This window comes from Nelusetta ayraudi, unplaced genomic scaffold (assembly GCF_046127955.1).
Source record: "Nelusetta ayraudi isolate G7.1 ecotype Tasmania unplaced genomic scaffold, CSIRO-AGI_Nayr_v1 ptg000007l, whole genome shotgun sequence".
NCBI lineage: Eukaryota > Metazoa > Chordata > Actinopteri > Tetraodontiformes > Monacanthidae > Nelusetta > Nelusetta ayraudi.
In genome coordinates this window covers 2,774,975-2,787,135 of record NW_027466057.1, presented here as the reverse complement: position 1 = coordinate 2,787,135, position 12,161 = coordinate 2,774,975, and the positions used below count along the sequence as shown (strand labels likewise).

The 12,161-nt window shown below is 46.5% G+C and overlaps 2 protein-coding genes and 1 long non-coding RNA gene across 4 annotated transcripts; 2 read left to right on the top strand and 1 right to left on the bottom strand.

Annotated features, from left to right (window-relative positions):
• Window positions 1-878: 878 nt before the first annotated feature.
• Window positions 879-3,601, bottom strand: LOC142883193 (uncharacterized). The gene is made up of 2 exons (XR_012926022.1): window positions 2,680-3,601; window positions 879-1,839 (listed from the first exon to the last, which is right to left on the bottom strand). It is a non-coding gene; the product is annotated as an uncharacterized LOC142883193 (long non-coding RNA).
• Window positions 3,602-3,751: 150 nt separating this feature from the next.
• LOC142883191 (Krueppel-like factor 11) lies at window positions 3,752-7,451 on the top strand. Of its 2 annotated transcripts, XM_076017867.1 has the most exons (5): window positions 3,772-3,932; window positions 4,410-4,537; window positions 4,845-5,123; window positions 5,515-6,490; window positions 6,674-7,451. In XM_076017867.1, the coding sequence occupies exons 2-5, from the start codon at window positions 4,436-4,438 to the stop codon at window positions 6,973-6,975; spliced, it is 1,659 nt and encodes a 552-aa protein (XP_075873982.1). In that variant the 5' UTR covers window positions 3,772-3,932; window positions 4,410-4,435; the 3' UTR covers window positions 6,976-7,451. The 2 variants fall into 2 exon arrangements, with proteins under 2 accessions (XP_075873983.1, XP_075873982.1); XM_076017868.1 differs by lacking the exon at window positions 4,410-4,537 and having other exon boundaries at window positions 3,752-3,932.
• Window positions 7,452-8,593: 1,142 nt separating this feature from the next.
• On the top strand, window positions 8,594-12,066 carry dnaaf2 (dynein axonemal assembly factor 2). The gene is made up of 2 exons (XM_076017865.1): window positions 8,594-11,307; window positions 11,384-12,066. The coding sequence occupies exons 1-2, from the start codon at window positions 8,893-8,895 to the stop codon at window positions 11,774-11,776; spliced, it is 2,808 nt and encodes a 935-aa protein (XP_075873980.1). The 5' UTR covers window positions 8,594-8,892; the 3' UTR covers window positions 11,777-12,066.
• Window positions 12,067-12,161: the final 95 nt, after the last annotated feature.

Sequence of the window (12,161 nt, the reverse complement as noted above, 5' to 3'; positions counted from 1 at the left end):
AACTCTATGTGCAAATCATGCCGTGGCTCGAAGATCAACAAGCAGTCAAGATCCCTTTGTATTCATTTCTTTATCCAGCCTTGAAATCATGCTTTAGATTTATAACAAAAAATGTCTAAACTTTGATGGTTGACACCCTGAGATTTTTTTTAGTCCATGCTAAATGCATTTTTTCATATTCAAACAAAACTGAAAAAAAAAGATAATTCATCTGACAATAACAATGAGTGTACACGTGAATGTGATAAGTATTACATGCAAGCTACGAATGCGGAAAAAAACACACTAATCAATTCTTGCCAAGGAAAGACCATATAGATTTATGAAGTCAAAAGATTAAAAGAAAGAAAAACACTCACAATAGGTCACACAGCAGTCTCCAGCGCCCCATGGAGTAAATGGGGCTATTTCTATATGTTCCACGCTATTTTTTTTTCCCCCATCCAGACGGCCAGACACATCATTATTCAAACTAAATTATTTTGTGATGCATCAGATTTCACACATGCTCAGAGGAGCTTCCTCCAGGGAGCTTTCAAACCTGTCTCCCCGTTCCTCATGTTGCCAGGACAACATTTCAACCAATCAGGAGCCAGGTGCTTGTGGAGGAACTCCTGCTGCCACTATTTTCTGATGAGTGGGAGGAGACGGGGGAGGCGGCACGTGTGCTGGATGGTATAGTACTCATCCTTGAATCTAAAGTTGACTGTTGCGAGGGAGCAAAGACGGGTTTGCTTTTGTTTTTATTCATGTTTTGCCGAGAGTACAATTCAAGAAGAAACTACATGCGTTTTAACCATTGTGGTGATGTAAGTAGGGGGAGAATAAAGTCTAACAGAAGCTCTAAATGAGGTGGTCGGGATAAATAATACTGGACATGTTTGAAAAGGGTTTTTAATAATCAACATTTCATTCTTAAAAATTTCCATACAAAAAACCCAACCACATTGTATTTAATCCAGAAACGAGACAAAATTATTATAGCCCATTTCTGAGCATTTTCTGGATCAGACCATTGCTCTATCTTCCCATTCACTCCTCAAAGTCTGGCGTCAGTGACATTATTTTAACTGATACTGATCAAGTCAGGGCCTCTACAATCTTTATGGAAGAATTACTGCTATCAAACATGATTAATATTCATGATTCCATGTCAGGCTGCCTCCAATGGAGGTCCTGCAATAGCTGATGAGAAAGAACAGACATGGGAAGCATCCCTAAGTGGATAGTGAGTACATCTACAGTCCATGCATTTTAAGGCATCACATGTACAGTTTTCTCAGCCAGTACTGGGTCAAACTTGTCAACTGATACATTTTCAACTTTGAGAGAATTTGCCACTTCTAGGAAAAGTCGTGTCGGCATAACATAACATATAGCAGGCCTGTCAAGAGCTGAGGGGCTGCGTGTGAAATATTGTCTCTAGGTGGTATATTTAACCTTTCAGGGGGAAACTCCCCCTTTTTTCGAATCCGCTCCTCGAGTTCCTGTGTTGGGGTTGGTCGGACCAGGGTGAGGGGAGGTGTGCATGTGGAGGCCCAGATAGGGCCAGCGTAACCTTTCCTCCAGATTCCCTAACTAAGTTGAAGCGGCCTGCCCCACTTATATCACAAACAGGCTGCTGTACTTAGGCCCGGCCTGCCTGTCATTTCTGCATTCAACTCGTTCTCCCTGCGACTCCTCCCTCTTCCTCTCTCTCTCTCCCCGCGAACTGCTTGCACTGGATGCCCTCATTGCTCCCTGAGGTCATGTATGAGTGAGTCATACCGAGGCCCAGCCTTCGATAGCAGCCCCGGCACTGCCAGGGCTGGGCCCGCACACCTGCTGCAATCCCTGCGTCTGCAGAAAACGGCAAACAACAATTTGTCCATTTTCAAATCAGCATCATTAAGAGAAAAACACAAAGAAAGTACATTTCACAATTTGAGCTGGAGATTTGATAGCTAACCCAACAAAACATATTGATGTTCAAAATAAATTCAAATCAAATCAAATCAAATAATAGCCTTTTAAACGTGATTTTTATTATTTACATTAGACATTTTTGGCTTTTGGAACGTCATTAGTTGATTTCTCCATTGTCCCAGTACAGTTGGTGATGTAACAAGATATGTAGGTCAAGACCAGTATGAATTGTCTGACGTGCTGGTGGGAATGATCCCAGTGAGTCCGGTCAATAGTCCAGCTACATATTAATGTTGAGATGAGGCTTAAAGTTTATATTTTCTAGTCTGAGAACAAGCACAACTTGTTTTTCTCCATGCCCAGGAAAGTTGGTCGTCAACGTAATAGGCCTGTCGACTTGTGTGAATAATATAAGTTAAACAACATACACATTATGGTGATAAATGGAGCACTGGGGGTGGTTGGAACCCAGGATCCTTTGATTTTGCCAAGGCTCGCAGACTAAACAAACGTCAAGTTAAAGATGAAGAGTCTTGGTCAGGAGCAACATCTAATCTTTGCCACTATTTGTTCCTGTCAAATCTAAGACAATGGTCTCTTGCCACCTTAATTACTGTAAAACAAAAGAGAAAAACAAAGCGGCATCCCATGGGTTAATAAGATATTACCCTGGTTAAAAATTGCACTCAGTAGAAAGAAAAGAAAAACGACTGTGGTTTTGTAGATCCTGCTTCTTGAATAAAATGTTAGTGTGATGACAGTCAAGTAGCCTACTTTTTCTGCTTTTCTTTCCATAAGAAGCTGCACACAGTTTTCTCAAAAACAAGACCTTACCGCGCTTCATCTGGCACGGGTGTTGCATTTACGTCTTATGTGAAAAGTAGCCCTACACAAATTCCTCTATACACTCCGGTTTATGTAGCTTAAAAATATATATGCATGCGTGTATATTTATTTTACAGATGACCTAGATTACATCAAAACGGGAGAAGACTCGAGCGTGCAATGTCAAAACAATTTACGAATTTAGTTATGCTAAACGTTGATAAACCAACCGTATGAATAATACTACATTAGTGCTTTTCAAACAAACAATTTAAGTTGCATTTCATGTTCTGTTAAGGGAAAACACATTTTTATTTGATAATTCCTGTGTGAAACAAAAACGTTTCCGTGTCGCCTTCGGAATTCACACGACATTGTGAAGTTTAAAAGCCGACTGATTTCATAAAGACTTTAAAATTGAGCATTTACACTTACCAATAAATATTAAATAAACGATACTTATGAATAAACCAATAACTCAGGCACTGTTTGTCTTAATATTTGTTTTTGTTTTTTTTTCGTGAAAAAAGAGAGACTATATGTGCGTAAATGTCCCGTTCAAGAGCGCAACATTACATATCATTTCGCTGTTCCATGAACGTGATGGCGGTATTTCGTTTTATAAGTCCGTGATTCACGATCAGATATATTTTTTATTTTTTTTGCAGACTCTTTATTCCATTGAAATCGGCACGTCGGGTTGTTTATATTTGCTTATTCCCACGGCCAGCGAACGCCTCATAGACCGGATCGACCTTTCGCCTAGTTTAGCGGCTGGCAGTTCATCGGGTTTACCCTGACACTGCTGACTCTCCTGGCCACGCCCACCAACGGCCACGCACCCTATTTCCTCCAACCGTCCTGCGAGCACGCACTGTTCACGCGCTCTCTCGTCTCCCATTGGCTGCGGGTCCGCACACACTCAATTGCGATTGGCCCGGTGTTGCCACCCGCCGGTGCGTGTTAGTTTTGTTTTTCTTTTTTTCCCCCCTCCGCCTCCTCCCCATGTTTTACACACACAGCTGAGAGAAAAGGGAGCCAGTCAGAGAAAAAAACCGACCTCAGCGCTACCCTAGCACGGGCTGTAGCACTGGCAACCGCCGTCTCTTTGTTCGAGCCCGGCTTTGACAACAAAAAGTGATATTTAGACATTTTATTTCTTGATGCCATCTCGACATTTTTCGGAGATGGACTCCAAAGAGGTAAGATATTGATTTCCTTTTGACTGTTATCCTCACTTTGGCTCGGCGTTTTATATTTTTTGCGCTCCGGAGACATCCACTTGTTTACCAAGTGATTTTCATGCACATTGCTCTTAAAACCAAGCCATCAACCTAAATACTACAGGATATAGTTTTTGTAAAAAAAAAATATATATATATATTATTATTATTTTTTTAAATTAAATTATATCACGTCTTCCTTATTATTTGTCACATCAAAATAAAACGAAACCATTGTTAAGAACGTAGTGAGCAACTGTAGCGCTTTGTTTTTCCTCCACATAGGCAGGAGATGAACAATAACCTGAAAATACGATTTACTTTAAAAACAATGAAACCATCTTGGTGTAAACAACTTGCGTCGTCTTTTCGAATGTTTTTCGTGGCGCAGGGCGTCTCGATTCATTTACCGTAATTTTTTTTGAATTTTTTTTATTTTTTTTTTATTTTTTTAAGTTTCACTGTGTGAAGCCCACTTCCTGATGCAAACCCGCTTTATGGGGATTTCACATGGCTCATCGCGGCAGCACGTCACTGTTTGGTCTATATTTGGCAATGGGAGGTATCCTGGCGCTGAGCCAAAGGTAGTGCATTCTGGGCCAGGGTGTATGCCTTGTCCCTTACACACTCCTCTCTTTCTTGAAAGCATCGTGCAAAAAAAGAAAAAAAAATGTCTGGATGTTTAAGATTAATGAAAAATCGAGAAAAAAAAAAAAAGATCAAAAAAGGAGGAAGTTTTATTTTCCCCTTTGTTTCGGAGAAGTGCTGGTGTGGAATCAACACAAGTGTGTCATGCAGTGGAAAACACACACAATGTCCCAGTGATGTGGCTCAATCCGAGGAATTTAATTTTGCATTCTTGGTTTGATGTTTATTCTTTGTTCCCGTCAGGCTCGGCACATTGGTCATTGCGGCCCCCACTCAAAGAGGAGGCGGCATGACACCGAGCAGTCTCACGCTAGCAGAACGTCTGGCCTGGAATACACAGACCTGGAGGCAGCCGAGGCTCTGGTGTGCATGAGCTCCTGGGGCCAGAGCCACTTCCTTAGCGGCAGCAGGCCCAACCCCTGCAAGCCCAGACCCCTAACCCCGGCCTCGGACTCCTGCGACTCCCTGCTGCCGTCGGAGATCCCAGAAACCCCGAAGGACTTTGTGTCCCTTTCTTCTCTGGTGAGTAACTCAACACATTCTCAGCCAGGAATACCATTCAATCAAAACCTTTGAGATAGCTACTGATTCACAATGAGTTTTTTTTTCACCTCTGATAGTCAAGAGTTTGGCCTTATCAGGCAAATGCACAAAGATAACCTCAGGGCCATGAGTATTGACTTCATGTTGGTTAGGGAGGCTTCAGTGACAAAAACCGAGGCGAGACAGTGAGTAGGTGTCGACCTTCAGACAGAGCTGCTCCTTTTTTGAGTCAACAGTCATAACAAAAAAAATTACGCTGTATTGCGGAGAGAGCTTGCGATTCTTACATAAACCCACTTGTCACCTTTCGGTGCGTTCGGCAAGCACAGGACCACTTTGTCTGACGCTCTCCTTTTTTACTTTTTCGCAGTGCATGACTCCCCCTCACAGCCCCAGCTTTGTCGAGACTCTGACGCACCAGTCGAGCTCCGGCCAGGCTGTGTCCTCACAGCACCTCGGCTCGGGGCAGCACCAAGCCGCCCCGGCACCCGCTCCTGAAAAGTCCTCCCCCCTTTCGCATCTACCGCAGCCATGCAGAGCCATGGCGACCAGCGTCATCCGCCACACCGCAGACAGCACCCCCTGCCAACACCACATTCCAGTGGCCCCCAATCCAGAGAAAACTAGAGACAGAGAAACGGCAGCAGTGGCGGCGACGTGCCATCAGCAGCGGCAACAGCCGCGCGCGGCAAAGAATGATCAGATGAGAACGCCTCCGTCCCCTCCAGCTCCGCTCGCGCCCTCACTACCTGCTGCGAAAACACTTCAGCAGGCCCATCCCTTGATTCCTTGTATGGACATTGTCTCCACCCCCGCTCAAGTCAACGCCCACTCGCAGAACGGCCCCACCTCTCCCTCTGCTCCCGCAATTGTATCGCAGCCCGCCGTCAGCAGCCCCCAAATCATTTGCCAGATGTTCCCTGTCAACAGCCAATCAGGTATAATCTCAGCCTTCATCCCCAGTGCGGTTCAAACGCCCAGCAGCGGCATTCAGACCACCACGGCATCCATCCTCTCCCAGTCTGCCTCTGCCAACACCTCCCCCGTTCAGCAGCCCCTCATTGTGGGCTCGGCCATGCCGCAGGGAACCGTGATGCTGGTGCTCCCTCCCCAGTCCTCCGTCTCTCAGGCCCCCCACTGCCCACAGACTGTCATGACCCTGGGCAACACCAAGCTGCTACCTCTGGCCCCAGCTCCCGTGTACGTGCCGGCGGGGCCCAGTGGCGGCACCGCGGCGACTAAGATGGACTTCTCACGGAGGAGAAACTATGTCTGCAACTTCCCCGGCTGCAGGAAGACGTACTTCAAGAGCTCACACCTCAAGGCTCACCTCCGAACACACACAGGTGAGGGGTTCGCAGCGGTCTCTTTTGTTGCCGTGTGTTGTTTGCGAGAGATTTTTGGCCTTGCGTAAGGTCATTGTTCTAAGTCAGACTCAGCCTGTTGTGGCGTGCCGCCTTTATGACTGCAACGTGACTCATTTGCTGACTCCTCACTTTCCCGCCTCTTCCTCTCTCTCCCCCTCGTAGGTGAGAAGCCTTTCAGCTGCAGCTGGGACGGCTGCGATAAGAGGTTCGCCCGCTCCGACGAGCTCTCCCGGCACCGGCGGACGCACACCGGGGAGAAAAAGTTTGTGTGTCCTGTGTGCGAGCGCAGATTCATGCGCAGCGATCACCTCACCAAACATGCACGCCGTCACATGACCACAAAGAAAATTCCCTCCTGGCAGGCCGACGTTCAGAGCCTCAACAAAATGGCGGCTGGAAAAACACCTCCGCCAAAACCTGGCCTTGCCCCGCTAAGCATGCTGGTGCCTGCCAGCGCCAAATAGACAGTAAACGCTGCCATCATACCCACTCCCAGGATATCACAGGGAGCAGCCGAGCACAATAGGCTGCTGCTATCTTACTCATGGGAATAAGAGAAATAAAAAATCATGCACTGGACTCTTCCCCTCTCAAATGCTCATTTGTACATTTTTTTTTTCTCTCTAAAGGATTGTTTGTTAAATTTGATATTATTAATAATATGTATGCACCCTCGCCAAAGCCTTTGTATGAAGTTTGTCTTATACATTTCATTTTTCTCAGCCCTCATATTAGGTTATATTGATAATATCTGTATGTGAATGTATTGTTCAATGTATGAGGAAATACATTTATTTGTTATATTTGAGTAAATGTAAACATAAACAAAACATATAAGTATGGCTATTAATAATGAGAACAATGATTATACATTGATTGTATCTGTCTAACTTTTCATATTATTTAATACGTATTTGTAATAAACACAGTTTTAAGTGGATCAATCTTTGCCTCTTTTTATGACCTCATTATCCAATATGGGAAAACCAAGATGTGGGAACGGAATAGTCAGCAATCTTTCCCGGACGGCTCATGCAGAAATGCAGTGAGGGGTGTTGTCCCACATCCTTCGTGCGTCACGCCACGCTCCCTCCCTCTGGGTCTTCTGGATGAATGTTTTTTTTTTCTTTCTCTAGAACTCGTATATAAACACATTTTCAACAAGCACCACACTTACGAACACCTTGTACGCAGACCCATAGTGTCAGATGACTTGGCGTCCTGTCCTCAGCATCAGTTTACTCATTCAAGCCCCCAAATCCCAGAAAGAACAGCACGCCTGTTGAACAAATGTTAAAGTTTCTCCATCTCAAAAGTCCCTTCTTGGTCATATAAAACAAACAGCTAATGTTGTCCAGTCTAAGTCTGTATCCCTGGGTCAAAGTGGTCGTTGGAAACATCAAAAAGCAAAAAGCTTAAAAAAAAAAGAAAGTACGTGATTATGTACATAAAAAGTTGATGAGACAGGAAACAATAAAACCACAGAAATGCCTTTTTTTCCGTTACCACACTCTCCAATTTATTCCACTGCAGTGGTGTCATACCCAGTAACAGCACACCTCTTCCAATCAGAAGGTGGAATTGGAAACTGGTCGGGGGCGCGACCAATCACGGCTCTTCCTTGCATTCCCGCCCCCCTTGCCTTACTGACCGATATATTGACTGGCTGCGTGCCACCTGGGCGATGGTCTACAGCGACGCCTGCTGCCACCAAAGTGTCATAACAGCACTTACGCAACGAGTACAACGTACATGTTCTCCATCGCCATTACCGTTTTATTCATTTTATTTAAAGAATGTAGTCTCGAACGGGGCGACACGGTGGTGCAGTGACTAGCGCTGTCGCCTCGCAGAAATTAGGTCGTTGGTTCGATACCGGCCTTCGCTCGATGATAGCTGGCATAGGACATTACTGACCCCCGCAACCTCTAAGCCAATCTCTGTTTCGAAAAGCTACTCGATTTTACTTCAGATTGTTTTCCCCTTCAAATTAGGTGTCACACTTCATTCAATATATATATTCAGTTCGTTTACTTTCACTTGCGATGAAAACGGCGAAAAAACGTTTTCCGCCCGGGAAATATTTCTCTGTTGCACCGTCCCTCGCGTTACCATGGTTACGTCAACACAATTAAGCAGGTTCTACTTTGAGCGGACGAAGTTGTCGGGAGTTTCCCCTTTCACCTTTTAGTACTTTAGTTCTACTGAAATGCAAGCTTCTTTATTTTAAATTGCTTTTTTTTTCTTCCCCCACACTGAGTTATTGGTCTGGTTTCAGCCTTTAATCCCAGAATTCTCCAAATTAGATTTTGAGAAACATTTCAAGTGCCAAGTCTTTAAAGGTGCGCCGCTCCAGCTAAACTATCTGTCTTTTTGTCAACATGGAGGCCGGAGATAAACTAAAGGAACTCAACATGACGGAGGATGAAGTGGACAGGCTGACAAAGGCATTTAAAGATGAGAATTTCAGGAAAATGCTGCATGACTACGCCCAGGAAATATCAGACCCCGAGAACAAGAAGAAGTATGAGGAAGAGATCAAAATGTTGGAGCAGGAGAGAGGAAACACCATTGAATTTGTCCACCCGACGCCTTTCAAGGCCCTCAGGACGAGTGTGGACGGCAAGCTGAGGTGTTATGTCAACATCTGCGCCAACGACAAAGTCGGGAAACCCACCAGCAGCCGGGGGGTGTCAGAGGAAGGCTGCAGAGGTCAGTACTGGTCCTTACCTCACAACCTGCACCCGGGGAGGCAATTCACGGACAACAAAGGCAACAAGTTCACCGTTTATGACGTGGTTTTCCACCCGGACACGCTGCATATTGCGCGCAGAAACAAGAGGTTCATGGATCTGGTGGACAACACGGCCATTCAGGCCATCCAGAAGTCTTTCAACGTCACTCTGGATAGCAACAATTTGAAAGAGATGAAAACGAAATACAAAGGGACCCCGCAGCCGTGCGTCGTCCGGAAACCCATCCCTGGATACGAAACCAAAGAGCCCTCGGATGAATGTGACCCTCTTGCGTTTCCGTACCCGGATGAAAAAACAACAAACAACAAACACACACCAGCAACAAAATCAAATGATGCTGCTCAACCAGTAAATATCCAGATCCAGCCGTTGAAAAATACCGGGCCGACGCAGCCGAAGTACACAGTAAAATATCGATCTTACATCGACCTTCAAGACTTCAGGTGTTCCAGAGACTCGGCCCAGAGCCCGAGGCCCAAAGAGATCGTGGTCACCATCGACGTGCCGCTTCTCAAGTCAGTCACGGAGGCGAACCTGGAGGTGGAGGAGAGGAGGCTGCTGCTGGAGTCTGAGAAACCGGCCTACAGGCTGGAGCTGCCTCTGGCCTACTCGGTGGACGAGGAGAAGGGAGAGGCCAAGTTCAACAAGCAGAAGGGACAGCTGACCGTCACGCTGCCCGTTCTGCCCTCCAAGGAGACCTTTCCTTTTGCCACGGGGCCTCCTCAAACGGACGTTGGAGACGAGGAGGAGGTAGAGGTCCCTTCGCCAGAGACAGGACGTTCATTGGAGGAAAAGGAGGACGGAGACCTGACGTGTGAGACGCAGAATGACAGGGAGGCAGAGAGGAGGAAAGAAGAGGACAAAATATATGAAGAGAACGAGGAGGAAGAAGATGTGGAAGGTGGTGATAAAAGTCGAGGGGCAGAAAGGGAACAAGGCGTGGAGGACGATGCAAAACAGGAACAGACCCAAGAGGTCAGTGTGGAGGAGAAAGTGAAAGAGCAGGAGGAAACTGAGAGAGAAAAAGAGCAGTGGGGGAAAGAGGAAGACAGTTTGGCAACTGACTGCGTCCACGCTGACAGGGATGCCAAAGAAATTTACTATGGCGCAACAGGTTTTCAGTGCGACACCTCCGACAGCCGCCCGGATGCCACTGCGGAAGTGATCTCATCCGAAAAAGAAGAGTTTAAAATCACAGCTGAACACCCAGGCCACCTTGGAAACGGGGAGGAGGATCTTGACCCTTGTTTGACGAACTCATCTGAAACACAGACTGCAACCAAGGTTGAGGAGGAGGAAGAGGAGACGAAAGTGATCAACGAAACTCCAGTGGAGGAGGAGGAGGCGGAAGTGATCAACGAGACTCCAGTGGAGGAGGAGGAGGCGGAAGTGATCAACGAGACTCCAGTGGAGGAGGAGGAGACGGAAGTGATCAACGAAACTCCAGTAGAGGAGGAAGAGACGGAAGTGATCGAGACTCCAGTGGAGGAGGAGGAGGAGGCGGAACTGATCAACGAGACTCCAGTGGAGGAGGAGGAGACGGAAGTGATCGAGACTCCAGTGGAGGAGGAGGAGACGGAAGTGATCAACGAGACTCCAGTGGAGGAGGAGGAGTCGGAAGTGATCAACGAGACTCCAGTGGAGGAGGAGGAGTCGGAAGTGATCAACGAGACTCCAGTGGAGGAGGAGGAGACGGAAGTGATCAACGAAACTCCAGTAGAGGAGGAAGAGACGGAAGTGATCGAGACTCCAGTGGAGGAGGAGGAGGAGGCGGAACTGATCAACGAGACTCCAGTGGAGGAGGAGGAGACGGAAGTGATCGAGACTCCAGTGGAGGAGGAGGAGACGGAAGTGATCAACGAGACTCCAGTGGAGGAGGAGGAGTCGGAAGTGATCAACGAGACTCCAGTGGAGGAGGAGGAGTCGGAAGTGATCAACGAGACTCCAGTGGAGGAGGAGGAGTCGGAAGTGATCAACGAGACTCCAGTGGAGGAGGAGGAGTCGGAAGTGATCAACGAGACTCCAGTGGGGAATGAAGAGGTGAGATAAATGATGCTGACCAGATTTGGCGAGTTTCATAAAAGACGACTACAAATGATGCGTTTTTTGCTTCCAGGTGCGAACCGATGCTGCGCTTCTTCACTCGTCTTCGTCTCAAAATCAAAACAACGCTGCCTGTTGCAACACTTTGCGGCAGACCGACGAGCTCAGCGTGACGCCGGCCACGGATGAATCAACGGAGCCGAGCGGAGGAGCTCCGGGTGACGGGGTCGCCCTCAGCTCTGAGGAAGGCGCCACCGGCTCGGACAAGCAGCAGGAGGCGAGGGAGAACATGGACGAAGACGACCTGCCAACGGAGCAAACCTTCCACAGCGCAGACCACGGCAGCAAACCTCCACCTGCTGTATTGCGGGAGATTAACCAGGATGGAAATGAAATAATCATAAGCGATCACAGAACCTCGGCCGGGTTCACCTTCAGGAACACCTTGATGTTTGAGCTGGACTGATGACTCTTTCATTCTCATGACTATTGACATTGCAGTTTCTCACTGAAGGCATCAAAACTACAAATGAGCACAATAAAAGTGTAAAACAACTCAAAACACATTTTATATTTGAATTCTTCAAAATAGCCACCTTTCATAAAAAGCATATTTAGAGTTATTGAACGTGTTTTTCTTTTTCTGCATAATTACATATATTTTGCTCATTTATTTGATGTCTTCAGTGTCTATCTGCAGGGTAGGAAGTTGTAAAAATAAAAAAAAATTGCATGAGAAGGTGTGTCCAAACTTTTTACAGGTACGAACGTGTGGTTTGTGTGTGTGTGTGTGTGTGTGTGTGTGTGTATATATATATATATATCACATCCGTAAACAAGCTCCCTAGAAA